The sequence below is a fragment of the Aspergillus vadensis genome (genome assembly GCF_003184925.1).
Source record: "Aspergillus vadensis CBS 113365 unplaced genomic scaffold BO88scaffold_19, whole genome shotgun sequence".
NCBI classification, from domain to species: Eukaryota; Fungi; Ascomycota; class Eurotiomycetes; order Eurotiales; family Aspergillaceae; genus Aspergillus; species Aspergillus vadensis.
In genome coordinates, this window is record NW_020292057.1 from 651,984 (window position 1) to 667,729 (window position 15,746).

Below are 15,746 nucleotides of genomic sequence, written 5' to 3' on the forward strand. Positions count from 1 at the left end.
ACAGGACTCAAGTTGGGAGTGGGAGGGCCAAGAGGCCGTCAATCATACCCCAGTTAGGTAGGCTGCAGGAAAGAGGCAGCAGATGCCGCAGAAGAGGAGGGAAAAGAGGCAAAAAAGTAAGAGAGAAATGGGAATGGGAAGAAGAAGGAGAGGGTCGAAGAAGAAGTAGAAGCGAAGACAGAGAGGGAGGAGGAAAAAGCAACTTGGTAACTGTAAGAGAGAGAAGAGAGAGAGAGAGAGAACGTGGATCCCGATCGGGGCTGTCACATGGAGGGGGAGTTGCCGATCACGAGGCAGACAGAAAGACAAGATGATGATGATTGAAAACTAGTAGAACTTTATGTATGGAGATTGCTGCAGTTTGTGAGTTGGGAAGTTAATGTTGCTTCTATTCTAACCCTGTTTAAGTCTAAAGACTACTAGTAGACAGTAGTAGTACTTGTACAAGTGACATGGTCTGATTCCAACGGGATGTAAATGTCCGCAGTCAGGGCTTGCTGCTACCAAGTACTAAGGCAAGTACTAAGTAGTTCAAATCCCGATCTACAATTATCCCGCCGATTGGATTGTTTCTTTTTCTCTGGTGTCTGATCTATTGTTTTAAGGCTTAGTAGTGCTACTCCACGATTCACACAGCCTGATTTTATCTGTCAGATTCCCCATTTTGAGGCTCCCACACCAGCTGTAGAGACTGAACATGTTAGTACACTATTTCTGTATGGGTACCTCTGACTTCCGCTTGATTCAAAAGAACAAGTCCCATTAAATATACGAGGAAAAAGAGCAACTGAAACAATGCGAGCTACTGCGGGAAAGTATAATAACTAGGACTAACGGCCTGAGGCCTCCTAAGAATAGAAGCATAGTGTCGGTCTGACTGTTATTCCGACTCCGCTGACTGGTTACAACAACCTGGAATCTATACTAATAATCCATTTTCTTTTAGCTAACAGTTCAAACATCATATCTTATGTTATAGCCGTTGGTAGCGCTTGGTTCAGTAACACTAATCATCTGACCGCGATCAAGGGGGCTCATATCCCCTATAACATAGAGCTAATGTTACTTCTACTCCGATTAACATTGATCCGGCGATCTACTCTATTCTACTTCGAGTTGATAGATCTTCCATCCCTCAAGCTTGGTGGTTGATCTTCCGCCACGTTACATTTGGGCATAGACAATGTATTAAGGGTCTTCGTTGTCTAATAAAATCAGCTGGCCAGGTTTGTACACGACGAGTACTTCTCAATAGAGTGTCCACTGCATTCCACATACAATAGCGCCACTTTAGTACGACATACCTGAATACGATGTAGTAAGTAGTTGAAGTGTAACTAACTAACTACGCTGCTTTATGATTGGCCCCGCAGGCCGAACGGGGGCGGGGAATGTGCCTGAGACACCAACTGATATGATAATGTAGCACTACTTATCTTTGCGCATTGATAACGCATCAACACCCCCTCACTCCTGTTCAGTACGTAGTAGTAAGTATGTATACCCCAGCAACTCCACAGCCTTCTTTCATGATCACCACACTGGAATTTTCGATTCACTCAAACTCCGAGCTATCCCATCATGGCACCCCAGGAATTCCTACTAATTCTCATGCCCTGTGCTTTCCCAGACAAATGGATCGATAGCCTGAAAAGCGCTGTGCCCCACATGCGCATCGAGAAACGCGAAATTGACCGATTCGCTACGGAGCTGCCCGCTGACATCTCCCCGGAGACTTGGAAAGAGGTTACAGCACTCTTTACCTGGAAGCTTCTTCCGCCCAAAGAACTGGCTCCAAGTCTACAATATGTCCAGCTCTTGAGTGCTGGGTGCAACCATGTTATGGGGACACCGCTGTTCGATGAGACAGATGTTGCATTCTGTACAGCGAATGGGGTTCATCCGTGAGTTTCTGTCAAGCATATTCTGGAAGAAGGAGATAACTGACGGATCAGACCTCAAATCACAGAATGGGTGTTCATGACATTCCTTGCCTTTCAGCACCATCGTACGTCGACCGCACCCATCGATAGGAACATAACACTAACGATGAGATAGTCCCGGCATACCTTGACAACCAAAAAGCCGGTAAATGGATCGACCCGACATCGGATGAGGACACAGAGGATGCAGTTGGCCTCAGAGTGTGAGTGTGACTTTGAGTCTTTCAAGTATTAATCAATTGACACATATTAGTGGAATCATGGGCTATGGAAGTATCGGCCGGCAATGCGCCCGAGTCGCCAAGGCCTTTGGCATGGACGTCCATGCCTTCACACTGCACCCCCGAGCCACGCCTGAATCGCGAAAAGCAGATTCATATAGCGAGCCAGGCCTTGGGGACGAAGACGGTTCATTTCCGTCAAAGTGGTTTTGGGGCAAAGATCAACTCAATGACTTCCTGGGTTCAGATCTCGACTTGCTGGTGATTACTGTCCCGCTGACTGGGGAGACACGAGGCCTGATCGGGCGGGAACAATTCGCCCAGCTGAGCAAGAAGAAGGCTTATGTTAGCAACATTGCCCGGGGAGCAGTGATCAAAACGGATGATCTTATGGAAGCCCTGGATGCGGGTCAGATCCGAGGCGCAGCACTGGATGTTACAGATCCGGAGCCATTGCCAGCTGACCATAAGCTGTGGGGGTATAAGAATGTCATCATTACTCCGCATTGCAGTGGGAATTCAACCCACTATAATGATCGTGCTATTAAGATACTGCAGAGCAATTTGGAGAGACGGGCTCGTGGACAACATCTGATCAACCAAGTTGATAAAGGCTTGGGATACTGATGTAGATGGATAAGAATCTGACGATAACATGACTACTGGCACATAGAATTATAGAGAGCTAGATGCATTAGTATGAGTATGATCAAAGAGCTTATGAAACTCAACAAGTCGCAGCACACCCTTCAGGCTCCCTCTATACCCCGCTTCTGCCTCAGGCATTACTATTTAAGGCGGTGAGGGTCTGCCCGTCATATGGAGAAAGTGGCAGGCGGAAGTCAGCGCGGCGTTGATCGCCGTTCCTTCCAGGCAGCGATCACAACTGACTAATACATACATTTCGAATGGGGGAGTGTCTGTTACATTGGCTATAGCATCTTGTTTATTCTCTTTCCAACTTATATCCTGAAGTCATTCACAATCAAAACCACGCCCAAATATACAGTTCGTCTGCGAACTCAAGCTCCATGCGCCCACAGCCGCCACGTGCTTCAGTAATGCCGGGTCCATACGAGTTCCCCACTGTAATCAATTATTTTCCCTGTCAGTGGAATCAATGCCATTCATCGACCGTCCCACCCTGTCTGCTTAGTGCTCCACCCGCATCTTCACCCGCTTATCCTTCTGCACCCCTCTAATCCCGGCCGAAGAACCTGGCATCGGGGAGGAACAGAACAGATGGAAGCCCATATTGGTTCGGACAACGGCACTGGGCCTTCCGCTCCAACGTACGGACTCCCACACCTGATCGACGAGAAGCAGGAGGACAAATATCCATTGCTGCTTGTCTACCTGGACAAGCAAACTCCAGCCGAACAAGCTTATCTTGCTCTTCGCCTACAAGAGTTCTTCAGAAAGGAAAATATAACACTGACAAGATGGCAACCATCCTCGGGGCTGCTACGTCGGGTCGCCCTCCATGGCTCTTGCCCAGACAGCCAGGCGAACATTCACGCAATGGCCGTCTTAGCATATCGAGCTGGATGGACAAGATTCCTCGTAGCAGATAGCCTCACTCAGCGTCAAGTGCATGGGACTCTTCGCATGTGGGAGGATCCACTTTTGTCACTGGTCATGGTCGTTGTCAAGCCAGAGCCAGTTGTCTTAGCCCCAACGGGCGATTTTTGCGTCTTCGCTAAGCGGACCACTGTAGACGGGTTCAGCAAAGATTTTCTTGAAAAGCTTTCCAACTTGCAACCACCGAAGAGGTCGCTCATGCATAACATTGAACGCGATCGATATGATGATCCTGGCCTCACTCTCTATGACCCTGACCGGCCCCCATTTTCCGCCGACAGAGCGACCTCTCTCAGTCACGAAGAACGGTTCATTATTACCGCGGCCTTCTTGACAAAACACACACCATTGCCACCGGAGCTGGCGGAGCAAGTCCTGGACTGGCTTTCTATAGCCAACGAAACTCCTATGTGGTTGCCGCCGTGGATATACCACAAGGAAAAGCACCTGAACATCTTTCTCCTGTTCCCAGCCACGCAACCCGAGCTTCATCATATCCAAACCCTCTTCCAGAACGTCATTGAGGACTACCGGAAAATCGAGCGCGCCGGTGTTCGGTCATATACCATCACTTTTATCCCTTGGGAATATCACAGAACCAGGTCTCGCCGTGACCTTGCAAACCTATGGGAGGCGTATCGGCTTAGAGCGGGAGACAACTCAGCCCCATTCAATATTTACTTTCTTCAACAGATGCCCGTCGCTCAGAATGTTAATGACCTTGAACTAGGGATTGTCAAATACGAACGAGGTGATTTGCCCAATGTGGCACGAATAACGTTGAAAAATATAATCCTTGACAGAGGACCCTGGATTGAAATGATGAGAAGACGAGGACAGTCCGCAGAACAGTACATGTACAGTCACAAGGTCGACCCGGAGCTACTGCGTCCATTTGACCAACCTTTCTACCCCAATCCACCGCGATGGCTCCCAGCAAAGAAAGGGCAATACACCATACCAGTGTTTTATCTCACGAACGAGCTTTCCAGATCCGAAAAATACGATATAGAAAAAGAAATCCGCACGTTAGGCCAAGTGGAAGAGAGTCACTGGGGATCTAAAGTCGCATGTTACGTTCCCTGGGACGGTGAAGCGGATGGCACGCTCGACGACGTCTGGAAGATCTTCTGGGAAGTCTTCACCTATCACGGAGAACGCGACAGCCATTTCCCTATCTTCTTCATCGATGCCCAATCGGCGATGGACGATACCGTCCTTGTTGTGCATCCGGACCATTTGTGGTTCGACCAGTCCAACCATAGAGCGCTGGCAATGCTGCAGAATGTGATGTATCCTAGTGTGCGTGGGCTTCAGTACGGTCGGGTGAGAGGTCGCGAGGCGCATACTATGCATTCTAATGTCAGCGTCGGCAACATGTTCTTCGAGGAGTATACGCGACCCCAGCGCTTTCCGAGACCGGATTGGCCTTGTCATGGGTTTACGGCAGCGCAGGTGTGATGATTACTGTTTTGACCTTTTATTTGTTGTGCGGTGATATCTTGGATGTTCTCTGGAATTGCTGCGCCGTAGCCCCGTTTTTTTGTTTTGGAAATAGTGCTGATAGACTCGTTGTTGGCAATTCCGTTCGCACGTTACTGCAATCTGTAATACATCTTTGTCCATCCGTAGCACGGCCGTCCGAACTAGTATTAACTCCAACACGAGCCGTCTACCAGCGCCAAGTTTTCATTATCTGACAAGTCCATGAAGAGAAATATCAGGGTAGAACAAAACCATTATTATTTATACTTGATGTTTCAGGTCCAAATCTCGACCGTCTCAAACTAGCTGGATGGGTCTCGTACCAGGAACCTAAAAAGCGTGCAATAGCCAACGTTCAGTCTCAGGGTCCTATGTATATAACCAGACTTCTACCCTACCTGCCTACTCTCCACTCTTCATAGTACATTTTCAGATATCACACCCTTTTATTTTACAAGAACCACAGGCCGTAATAGAACCGAGGCTCCCATCCTCCCAGCCATATCATACAGGTATAATGGGGGATGGTTTTAATTGTAAACGACACCCGAAACCCGGACAGAATCCCCAGTGGCGAGCGATCATCGGGCGTCGGAACTCGAGTGGACCGACCCACTTTACATGCTCGGGACTCGATCGAGTTCCGACATTCTGCCACTATGATCTGCCGCGTGAACTCGCAACATTTTCTCAAAAGGGGATAGAATGTCATTATCCTTATTGGTTGTTCGATGATATTTAAGATGGTTGTACTGTCGTACAGGGGGCCGGGCCTCGGAGACATATGATTTATCGATTGGGTTCTAGAAAGGAACGGAAGGTATTATTGATCAAGGGGGCATTCTTATGTGATTATTTCAGGTCCAAGCTCAGGGACAGATAGACAGGTGTTTTATCTCTATAAATTTATTGTCGACGGACGAGAGACTTTTCTCGATATTCAGATCACAGTTCAGTCTATCATCTACCTGAGTACCGACCATGGAATCCGCAATTTCAGAAAAGCTGACACTCAAATGTGGGCTGCAAATGAAGAATCGTTTGGTGAAGGCTGCAATGGCAGAACATATGTCTGATGGTGACAACTTGCCCACAGAACTCCATAATCGCGCTTATGCCGAGTGGGGTCGTGGTGGATGGGGTATGCTTCTGACAGGTGAGTGCCATACAATGTCTCCGTTGGCAGTGAATAATGCGCTGAGTTTGCGACAGGAAACGTCCAAGTGGATAGGATGTACCTTGGAGATGCGCGTGACGTTGCACCAAATCCAGCTATCGAACCAGAGTTGATCCGCAGATGGAGCGAGTGGTCCGCTGCTTGTACGAAACATGGCACGCCAACAGTCATGCAAATCAGTCACCCCGGAAGGCAATCGCCCATGGGTGCGGGGTCGCGATGTCTCACTGCGAAGAATGTTGCGCCCAGTCCCATACCGCTGAACATTGGTTCAAGAATCGTGGATAGGGTCGCGAGCTCGGTGATTTTCGGTACACCGAGGGAGATGACCCAAAAGGATATCGATCATGTGGTTGAGCAGTTCGTTTATACTAGTCGGTTGGCATCACAGACGGGGTTCCAGGGGGTGGAGTTGCATGCAGCACATGGATATCTTTTATCGCAGTTCTTATCGCCCACGGCGAATCTAAGGTCGGATAGCTATGGCGGTTCGCCGGCTGGCCGTGTGAAGATTATTGTCGATATCATCCGTGCGATTCGCAAAACGGTTCCTGCGGATTTCTGCGTTGGGATAAAGCTGAATTCGGTCGACCATCAGTCCGAAAGTGCGTTGAAGGCCTGTGTTGAGCAGCTCAAGCTCATCGTTGAGGCGGGTGTGGACTTTGTTGAGATCAGTGGAGGGTCGTATGAGGATCCCTCGGTAGGATGAACTGTCCCCTTGGCATGTGGTTGGTTGCACAGCTGATAATTGACCAGATGATGAGTTCCTCCACGTCATCTCAACAGCCTGAGAAGTCCGCTCGGACGGTGGCTCGGGAGGCATTCTTTCTGGAGTTCGCCAGTGCTATCCGAGCGCAATTCCCAGGGACTCCATTGATGGTGACGGGCGGTTTCCGTACCCGAGCTGGTATGGAGAAGGCACTGACAGATGGGGACTGCGACATGATTGGGATTGGGCGTCCAGCAGTCCTCAAACCGACTTTACCGAATGACATTCTATTGAACCCAGATGTCCCGAAAGAGAGCGCACGGCTTGTCACGCAACAGATAAGACAGCCTTGGATCCTCAAAATGTTGAGCAACAAATCGGTTGGGGCTGGCCTCGAAAGTGTAAGTGAGATGTATCTGATTGGGGTGCCACTCGCTGACATTACTTCCTTTCTCAGAGTTGGTATAGTAGCCAGATAGAGAAACTCGGTCGTGGTATTGTCCACACGTTTGCGTGAGAATATTGCGGCCTTTATGCCAGGAGGGCCGAATTGTCTAATGCTATATATTGCCGTATTTCTTTTGTGTATCTCTACATGGTCATGAGTTCCGAGTTCAGCGAGAGATGCCACTTTATATAAATCTGCCTCGTTGCGTAACCATGCCAGAGCGAGGAACGGAAAGTCATTTCAGTCCAATCAGGCATGGTATGTTAGGTTAAAGATACTCATCGACAAGAAAACGACTAAAGAAAACGACCATCGTAGTAGAGGTAATAACTTCGGTTAAAGCTCATAACCCTGGATTGAGCCAGCAGGCATGATATCCCACTCGGGATTCCACGAGAAGAGTTCGAGACTGTCATCCGCCATGCTATTTAGCAATGGATCGCTGTCGCTCAGACCCGACAGGATGTCTCCGCAGTTGGCTCGGGTCCATGACAATGGCCCGTCCGTGAACAGTAAATCAAGTATCTCTGCCGTGATAATACTCTCATCAACCATGGCCAACAACAGTGTGTCAGGATTTGTGAGAGCGGTTCTAACATTATCAGCGAGCGGCCTTAACCGATCAGCACATACGGCTGCCTCGCCCCAGCGCTCACCGATATTGGTGAGAAGCTGAAGACATTGAGGGATCGAGGTATGTAACATCGTATGAGCTCTACCTTGTAGCGGCTCATAATTTCGTGCTGACCAGCACGCCTCGAGCGAGATGACTGCAGTTTCGAAGAGAATGTGCACCCCATGCCAAGGATAGAATAGCCTCCGACGCCGCTCCTGAGCGAGGTAATCTTGAATCAAAACTGATGATGCATCTAGCACAGCCTTCCAGTTGTCTGGACCCCTCAATCTTAGACGGGGCGTAGGCCGGTGGATGCGCGCCATGAGATGGTGAAATTGCACATGTTTGAATTCAAGCATATCATATTGTGTGTATGACTGTGCCTTCTCGTACCACCTTTTCAGTCTTTGGGTGATGCTCTCAATCCAGTCTTCTATCGTGCTAGTGCCGAACTTGGCTAAGTCTTCTTCCAGGTGAAGCACTCTATGAACCTCTGTTTCTAATGCACGATACCGACATATATGGTAAGCCACAGACATCTTGCTCGGCTTACTGGTGGAGTGACCCGGATTGGGGTTTGCCTTTTCTGTTGTGGGGAGCTGGCCTTTATGAGTTTCCCAAAGAATCTCAGGGTTTGAGAGACCTACCTTTACCGTGATTGCCTCCTCCGGAAATGACAGTGGAAGGCGGAGATTCGTACATAATGACCTCTCCATACCGTACGCTACCCAAAATAGTACGCTTCGCTGACAAGGCTCTCCTTGAATCAGTTGATTGCACTCCATATAGAGCCCCAGATTGAGGACAATACGAACAGCGTTAGAAATGCATGTCCAATTGTCTACTCTCTCCGGGCACATATGTGCATAGTGAGCTAAGAGTAAAGAAACCTGTAGTGCCTGTATTTCGCTATGATCTGTTATGGCCTGTAGGTGCTTCAAAGCCGCGTTATAGAAAGACTCTGAAGCCGCTCGAGCTTGATAATCGGCCTTCCATGTCAATGTCATGGCAGAAATTGCCAGTGCGATAAGCAATACAAAATACTCGAAATGCCCCAAACCAGCATCAGTGGGCACGTGGTGGATTGGTAGTGCCTTTGGGTCCTTCAAATCCTGACGCTGGATCCTGTCGAGTATTTCATTTACCATAGTTTCTGACACGCAAGGGTACTGGGGCAGGTGGATGTCAACATAGTTTCGAATCATGCGGTTGATCGCCGAAAATGGAACACTACGTAAGTTAATCGGCGCCCCATGATTGTAATTGTTATGTTGTAGGCTCAAGTTCTTATCAGGATTATATTGTACCCGTTCCCGGGCTATTGCCAAAGGGGGACAGGAAGGTCGAAAGAACAATGAAGATGAGGCTTTAGAGCCGAGAAACGAGTTTTGAAAGGGGAGGCCAATGGATATGGTAGCCTGCGCGACGGCCGTCGTGATGAGATACGGAACATCATTGGAGGCGGCGTTGAATGAGCGCAGCTGTGATTCGAGCTCTTCAACCTGAGCCTCGAGTGACTTGACAAAGCTTGAGACACATAATCAGTCCCAGATGATCCCCAGACAAGGTGTAGATACATACCTCCTTGGGACTGCCTCCTTAGAACTGGGATCAAAGCCCAAGCAAGGTACGCTTGCGAGTTTGCACGGAGTACATGCTGGAAAGATGAAGTCACACTATGGTGCATCGCCGTGTTAGAGACGGAGTATGAATGTCACATGCATAATACAGCAACAAAAAGAATGACTGGAACAAAGTATTAGGGTATCAAACCTTCGTCTTGCGTTTCCGACAGCGTGAACATACTTTAGTCGAGCGCCTAGATCGTGGCATTGTGGGCGGTCAACGTGCAAGAGTGATGCAAGATAAACAGAACAACTACTATATCTAGTAATAGTCACATATTTCCCCGCATCACCTGATAAGGAACAAGGTCAACCAATTGTCCCAAAGCAAGCTACGTCTATCTAACCCATCCAGGCTTAGCGTAATATGACAACACCCCGTGATGATGCTAGATTGAAATTAGATGGGTTGCCTCGAGTCCACTCAATTCGACTCTCTCAAACAACATTGGGATCAATCGGAGTGGTCTGTGCTTAAAGACGCCCTAGACGTGTCTTAAAGCGAAAAGGTCGCTGATAACGAGGGCACAACATTTGAAAAGATGCTGCCGACTTGTACCCGTTGCAGAAGCCGGAGGATTAAGGTACCTATTACCCTTCCCTTATCGCAATCGTCACCTAACAGTAGACTAACGCACATCTTCCAGTGCGACTCCTTGCTTCCAGCATGCGCAAACTGCTCCAAGCACGATGTGGAATGTACCTTTCGAGATGAAGCTTTACAAGTAGATGTCACCCGATGGTCTGCATGACAAAACCCAACAATAAATCAGCCGAAAGCTCATAAAAGATAGCTATCTCAAGACATTACAGGATAAAATTGAGAAGCTGAACTCTGAATTGGCGATAAAATCTCAGATCTCATCTAGGTGAAAGCACACTATTGTTACTTCACTCTGCATGAAGCTAATTCGGACCTGGAGAGTGAAAGTGGCCTAATAGAGACTACTCCTGATGGCATCCCAACAAAACCTTCCTCAATCTCCTCCTTCGTTCTTATGCCCGGCTCTGGTAAAGATCTATACATTGACCTCTCACTTCCATCACGCATTGTCGAGGTCACACTCGAGGTACTTTCACAACGCCAGGAAACGGATGACAAGATGACTGTTGATGAGCAAAGCTTCTCATTTCCAGACATTCCACGTCTTGACAGGTCCACACTTACCCCCGGTGCAGTGCGTGGCCTTCTAAAAGATTATTGTCGCCTTGTTCACCCGAAATATGACATTTTGGACGTCGGAATTTTGAGCTATGATGGCATGCACCTACGGAAGCTGCCTGAAACGCGAAGATTTCAGATACTTATGGCCTGCGCTATTTCCGCCACCCAAAAGTCGTACAGAGAGCCAATTTGGAGACCGTTCGCCAATACATGCCGTGAGTGGGCAAATGACTTCATTGCCCCAATTATATCTTCTGCCGACGCAGACTCTATGAAAGCTATTCTGCTCCTTCTTGTATACGAAATGGCCGATCCGACTCGAGGCATTATCTGGGAACTCCTTGATGTAGCGCGAAGGACGTGCTTGCAGCTAGGCTGGAACCGAACCGCCTCGTCTTCCAACGAGACCTCAATTAATGGGGAAGCAGTATCGCATGATCCCATGAGAACCCGCCTAATGCGTGTACTTAGGGACATTGAAGGGTTGGTACAACAGCCATCGTCATTGCTACCTTAGCTCATACATAGTAGGTCACTACGGACGATATCAAATCGGCCAACCTTGTCAATTGAGGACACAATATATAATGCAACAGAAGAGGATATACCATCTTCTACCTACAGAAAATTATTTCGAGCAACATACGGCACTGGTCGGACTAACGACACCGGAAGCTGCCCCTTTGTTGGCCCAATGTCAGTACTGATCGATGGAGCCGATCGTATTGCAGATACCGCCCCGGCGTCACAGGAAATCTGGCTTGTCCTCCTAGTCACTTGCGTTAGGCACAAACAATGTGTGACTTGCTATCAGGAACCAGACGACCAGCAAGGGAAAGGAATGAGAACGTTAAGACTTAAAATTGTCAAGGCAGCCGCAGAGCTCTTATCGAGCACACACAGAGTAGCCTTCAATGATGAAGGCTTTGTATCACCAATTACAGCATGCTCAAGGGCCCTTATATCTGGATGCTCCATAGCGACAGCTATAGTGAAGAGATGGAAAACCTTTCAATCGCACTTCAGAGACTTGATCTTATGCAGTGAAATCCTAACCTTGTTCTGCTCTCATTGGAAGGGTGGTCATTCGTACCTTCATGCTTGGCAGATTATTACGGACCTTTTGCATACCAATATGAAACAAAGAAATTGAATCACATATGTCAACCTGACAAGCCCGGTGGCAGGCAAGCATTGAGTCTTGGATTTCGGGAGAACGAAAAATCAGCTATGTCGAAACTTGCTACAGAGATGAATTGAAATACAGCTATTGGAAATTACTCTGATCAACCTGAATGACATGTTGCTCCTCGAAGAATAAGAAGCCTGCCACCTTCAACTCTGACAACCTTGCCGTCCATAAAAGCGCCCGCTTTGCTGATTAACCACAGCATAGTCCCTACCATGTCTTCTTCGTTCCCAGCTCGGCCAGCTGGAGCTTCCGCCGCTAGATGGAGGTTTGAACTGGCATCTGTTGTTGTCATTCCGGAAGGCACAATGCCTGGTGATATCCCGTTGACGCGGACTGCAGATAAGATCAGATAAGATTGTAGAAAATAAGCAATGAACGGTGCCACGAGCTACAACATACTGTAGTAGTCTCTGAACTCCGCAGCCATGATCCGTACAAGATGGTCAACTGCTGCTTTAGACGTCTGATAGCAGGGCACAAATTGATGGTTATGCACACTTGCTGGGCTGCTTAGCATAACCACGCAACCTCGCCCGTCGCCTCTCGCGGCTGCTGTGCCTAACAAGCGTACTAGACCCGCAGTCAGATAATATGGCGCAAGCACATTCAGGCGAAAGGTTTGTTCCCAGCCGTGATAGGGTGCAGACAGAGACGCTTCTTCAAGGTTGTCCAGACTGCCGCCAGGCCTATAAGTGATATCGTTCATGTAACGGACTGCGGCGCAATGTATGAGAGCATCAAGCGAATTGCGAATGGACTTGATCGCGGCGACGACTGCTGTGACACCTGCCTCGCTGGAAAGGTCTTCATGTATCCTATACAATCGCTCAGACAATCCGTCATGGCAGGATATGTGTGGGGAACAGACGTGACTACAGAGGTTGGAGGTAACTCCTCAGATTGGCTGAGCTGCTGAAGCTCGGTCTTAGCTGCCTCCAAGGAACACTCATTGACGTCTATCAGAATGGTGTTGGCCCCATTGACTGCACAACCCCTCGCTAACATACGACCTATACCGCTAGCTGGTAGCGACATGTCAATATTAAGCCAATTGTTCTCCTTGGATGGTACTTCACCTGCACCAGTAATGGCGACCCAACGGCCCTTAACCTCGAAGAGCGCTTCCAGACGCAAAGTGCTTGCCATGGTAATATCGAAGGCTCAGTGAGAAACTTGAGATACTAGCCGATGTATGGCAGATTCAACTGTACTTATCCCTGATGAGGAGGGAATTGGCCTAAGATGATTTGAAAACCGCTCGCTAATCCCCGAGGTTTCGGCCCACATCGACGCCTTCCTCCGACCTGCATATCGAAATTTAAGAGTTGCTTCGCACATGTACCTTAGCTAGGCCATCCATGAATCTGTCTTAACGCCCCCAAAGTCATCACCATTGTCAGTCATTTGGCACACCAGCAACCCTGTCCACTATGGCTGCTCTAATAGACCATTTCTGGCTTTGTAACCTCGCCACTGTAAGCCTCGTGGCTACAGGAGTGCTTACAATCACGGTCCTCTCATATTTACGCTATATCTATGTTGATTTCCCCAGAATTATAGGTATTCCTGAGATTCCTGGTGGTGAGCTTCTGGCGGGTCATCTGTATCAGTTGGGAAACGACCACGCTACCACCGCAGAAATATGGTCACTGAAATTCAGTTGGCCCGTCTTCCAGATCCGAATGGGACAGCGACGAGCCGTGGTGATAAATTCATTTCATGCTGCCCGGGACTGGATGATCAAAAATCAGTCCGCGACATTGGACCGCCCATCGTTCTACACCTTCCATAAGGTAGTTTCTGCAACATCAGGTATGTAATTAATTTATGCATTTTCTATTCCTGTCTCCATTTCTAAGTAATATATATAGCTGCCACGATCGGAACAAGCCCTTGGGACGAGCGGACGAAAAAGCAGCGACGGGTTGTCGGCTCCCTAACTACCGGCCCGTCTATCCAGAAGTTAAGACCAATGTTAGATCTAGAGATATTTTCGATGATCTCGCAAATCTATCATGACAGTCAGAATGGGACCATTAGTATTGTACCTCATATCTATCAGAAGCGCCTTGCGCTGAATATCATGATGATGTTCTGCTACGGGACGCGATTCGAGTCTATTACCGATCCTCTACTGCTCCAGATTCTTGAAGATGCTAGCACTATTGCGAGGTAAGGTCAATGACCTTTGCGAGTTCAGCACTGTATCTTCTGACTTTGACAGCTTTCGATCTACGAACTCGAACCCACAAGACTTCATTCCTTATTTGAGGTATTGGAAGAAGAGAGGAAGAACTGCCACAGCTGTTGAAGTCCGCAAACGTCGAGATAAATGGTTAGCAGCTATGTTGGATGGTGTTCGCGAAAGCCTTCAACTGCGGACTGGAGATGGGAAGTGTGTGGCCAAACTATTATTGACAGATAATCAAGATGGTCTTACACAACGTAAGTGCTTTCCGTCAAATGTAGATGAGTTACGGCTGATGATGGCTAGTCGATGTCAAAACAATACTTGGTGGCCTAATGTCAGGAGGCTTCGAGACCGTGTTCTCGACCATCATTATTGCAATCGCTGTCCTGTCAACTAAACAGGGGCAATACATGCAAGACAAGGCCTACTCAGACATAATGAGTGTCTATAACTCACCAGAAGAAGCATTCGAACTCTGTGTATCTGAGGAAAAGTGTGTTTATGTCTCTTCCATTGTAAAGGAGACACTGAGATTTTATCCGCCCCTCAAGCTTCTTCCAGCGCGCCAAACCTTTAAAGAATTCACTTACCAAGAAGCTGTGATTCCAAAAGGCGTACTCGTCTACGTGAACGCGCAAGCTGCAAGCCGCGGTACGAGTGTTTACATTGCTTTTGTTGCTTTCCAGTCTTAGGCTAACCTGTGGAGTTCCAGACAAAGCTGTATATGGCACAGATGCGGATCAATTCCGACCAGATCGCTGGCTAAAGGCAGAGGATGATATTCCTCCACCTTATCACTTTGCCTTTGGTGCGGGTTCCCGCATGTGTACTGCGGTCAACTTTTCAAATCGGGTTCTCTATGCGGCCATCCTTCGTCTGATTGTGTCGTTCAGAATGGTAGAAGATGAAGAAAGTCCGCCGAATACACACTACGTGCACTATAAACGCGATCCGACCGCATCGAATGCGGTCGCGTCAGACTTCAAGATACGGTTCATACCAAGGGACGAGAAAGCCTTGCAGCGGATGTTTGAGCGATCGCAAGAGCAGTGCGCAGCTATTATAGCGGAGACCGCTGCAACGGCCATGGGGAAGCCATGAGTATAACAAGGAGGCATATTTTCTTGAGAAAGCTATGGAAGCAATTAGCGGAAGCAGTCGGGTGCTCCTTTGTTGAACACTCTTGATGGATTCGATTACAAAGTGATAGACATGTCAGACGTAAACAACTGTAGTAATTGCTAGGAACAGCAGCTGAGAAATGAGGACTTGATTTGAGAAGATAACACAAATTTCTATCATGATCTCCTGAGTTACAGCTTCTACATTGGGGACCATGCACTGAACGCTTGTCCATAACCAAGTAGCTAGTAGTATATAGTTTGACAAGGAA

The 15,746-nt window shown here is 48.1% G+C and overlaps 7 protein-coding genes across 7 annotated transcripts; 5 read left to right on the forward strand and 2 right to left on the reverse strand.

Annotated features, from left to right (window-relative positions):
* Positions 1-1,581: 1,581 nt before the first annotated feature.
* On the forward strand, positions 1,582-2,791 carry BO88DRAFT_455869 (D-isomer specific 2-hydroxyacid dehydrogenase family protein; the record flags this gene model as incomplete). The annotated part of the gene is made up of 4 exons (XM_025710893.1): positions 1,582-1,904; positions 1,956-2,008; positions 2,059-2,146; positions 2,197-2,791. 4 exons carry the CDS (start codon positions 1,582-1,584, stop codon positions 2,789-2,791), a joined length of 1,059 nt encoding a protein of 352 aa, XP_025560760.1.
* Positions 2,792-3,077: 286 nt separating this feature from the next.
* BO88DRAFT_392662 (uncharacterized protein) lies at positions 3,078-5,469 on the forward strand. Its single transcript, XM_025705069.1, has one exon. It carries the CDS (start codon positions 3,407-3,409, stop codon positions 5,204-5,206), a length of 1,800 nt encoding a protein of 599 aa, XP_025560761.1. The 5' UTR covers positions 3,078-3,406; the 3' UTR covers positions 5,207-5,469.
* Positions 5,470-5,906: 437 nt separating this feature from the next.
* Positions 5,907-7,722, forward strand: BO88DRAFT_406591 (NADH:flavin oxidoreductase/NADH oxidase family protein). The gene is made up of 4 exons (XM_025707190.1): positions 5,907-6,386; positions 6,443-7,107; positions 7,164-7,517; positions 7,574-7,722. The coding sequence occupies exons 1-4, from the start codon at positions 6,212-6,214 to the stop codon at positions 7,631-7,633; spliced, it is 1,254 nt and encodes a 417-aa protein (XP_025560762.1). The 5' UTR covers positions 5,907-6,211; the 3' UTR covers positions 7,634-7,722.
* A 66-nt stretch (positions 7,723-7,788) lies between these two features.
* Positions 7,789-10,013, reverse strand: BO88DRAFT_392668 (Zn(II)2Cys6 transcription factor; the record flags this gene model as incomplete). Its single annotated transcript, XM_025705070.1, has 4 exons — positions 7,789-8,779; positions 8,828-9,707; positions 9,762-9,856; positions 9,954-10,013. 4 exons carry the CDS (start codon positions 10,011-10,013, stop codon positions 7,901-7,903), a joined length of 1,914 nt encoding a protein of 637 aa, XP_025560763.1. The 3' UTR covers positions 7,789-7,900.
* A 234-nt stretch (positions 10,014-10,247) lies between these two features.
* Positions 10,248-12,214, forward strand: BO88DRAFT_90432 (uncharacterized protein). The gene is made up of 4 exons (XM_025713244.1): positions 10,248-10,547; positions 10,600-10,674; positions 10,737-11,453; positions 11,502-12,214. The coding sequence occupies exons 1-4, from the start codon at positions 10,348-10,350 to the stop codon at positions 12,121-12,123; spliced, it is 1,614 nt and encodes a 537-aa protein (XP_025560764.1). The 5' UTR covers positions 10,248-10,347; the 3' UTR covers positions 12,124-12,214.
* A 42-nt stretch (positions 12,215-12,256) lies between these two features.
* Positions 12,257-13,308, reverse strand: BO88DRAFT_467285 (SDR family NAD(P)-dependent oxidoreductase; the record flags this gene model as incomplete). The annotated part of the gene is made up of 3 exons (XM_025711508.1): positions 12,257-12,495; positions 12,562-12,977; positions 13,031-13,308. The coding sequence occupies 3 exons, from the start codon at positions 13,306-13,308 to the stop codon at positions 12,257-12,259; spliced, it is 933 nt and encodes a 310-aa protein (XP_025560765.1).
* A 284-nt stretch (positions 13,309-13,592) lies between these two features.
* On the forward strand, positions 13,593-15,548 carry BO88DRAFT_467292 (cytochrome P450; the record flags this gene model as incomplete). The annotated part of the gene is made up of 5 exons (XM_025711509.1): positions 13,593-13,974; positions 14,034-14,334; positions 14,387-14,607; positions 14,657-15,004; positions 15,066-15,548. The coding sequence occupies 5 exons, from the start codon at positions 13,593-13,595 to the stop codon at positions 15,452-15,454; spliced, it is 1,641 nt and encodes a 546-aa protein (XP_025560766.1). The 3' UTR covers positions 15,455-15,548.
* Positions 15,549-15,746: the final 198 nt, after the last annotated feature.

Excerpts from the sequence above, each read along its gene's own strand:
- BO88DRAFT_392662 (XM_025705069.1), top strand. The coding sequence starts at position 3,407 with ATGGAAGCCCATATTGGTTCGGACAACGGCACTGGGCCTTCCGCTCCA.
- BO88DRAFT_406591 (XM_025707190.1), top strand. The coding sequence starts at position 6,212 with ATGGAATCCGCAATTTCAGAAAAGCTGACACTCAAATGTGGGCTGCAA. Across the intron at positions 6,387-6,442 it reads ATGGGGTATGCTTCTGACAG|GAAACGTCCAAGTGGATAGG; the intron begins GTGAGTGCCATA and ends AGTTTGCGACAG. Across the intron at positions 7,108-7,163 it reads GGTCGTATGAGGATCCCTCG|ATGATGAGTTCCTCCACGTC; the intron begins GTAGGATGAACT and ends ATAATTGACCAG.
- BO88DRAFT_90432 (XM_025713244.1), top strand. The coding sequence starts at position 10,348 with ATGCTGCCGACTTGTACCCGTTGCAGAAGCCGGAGGATTAAGGTACCT. Across the intron at positions 10,548-10,599 it reads CAAGTAGATGTCACCCGATG|CTATCTCAAGACATTACAGG; the intron begins GTCTGCATGACA and ends CATAAAAGATAG. Across the intron at positions 10,675-10,736 it reads AAATCTCAGATCTCATCTAG|TGGCCTAATAGAGACTACTC; the intron begins GTGAAAGCACAC and ends GGAGAGTGAAAG.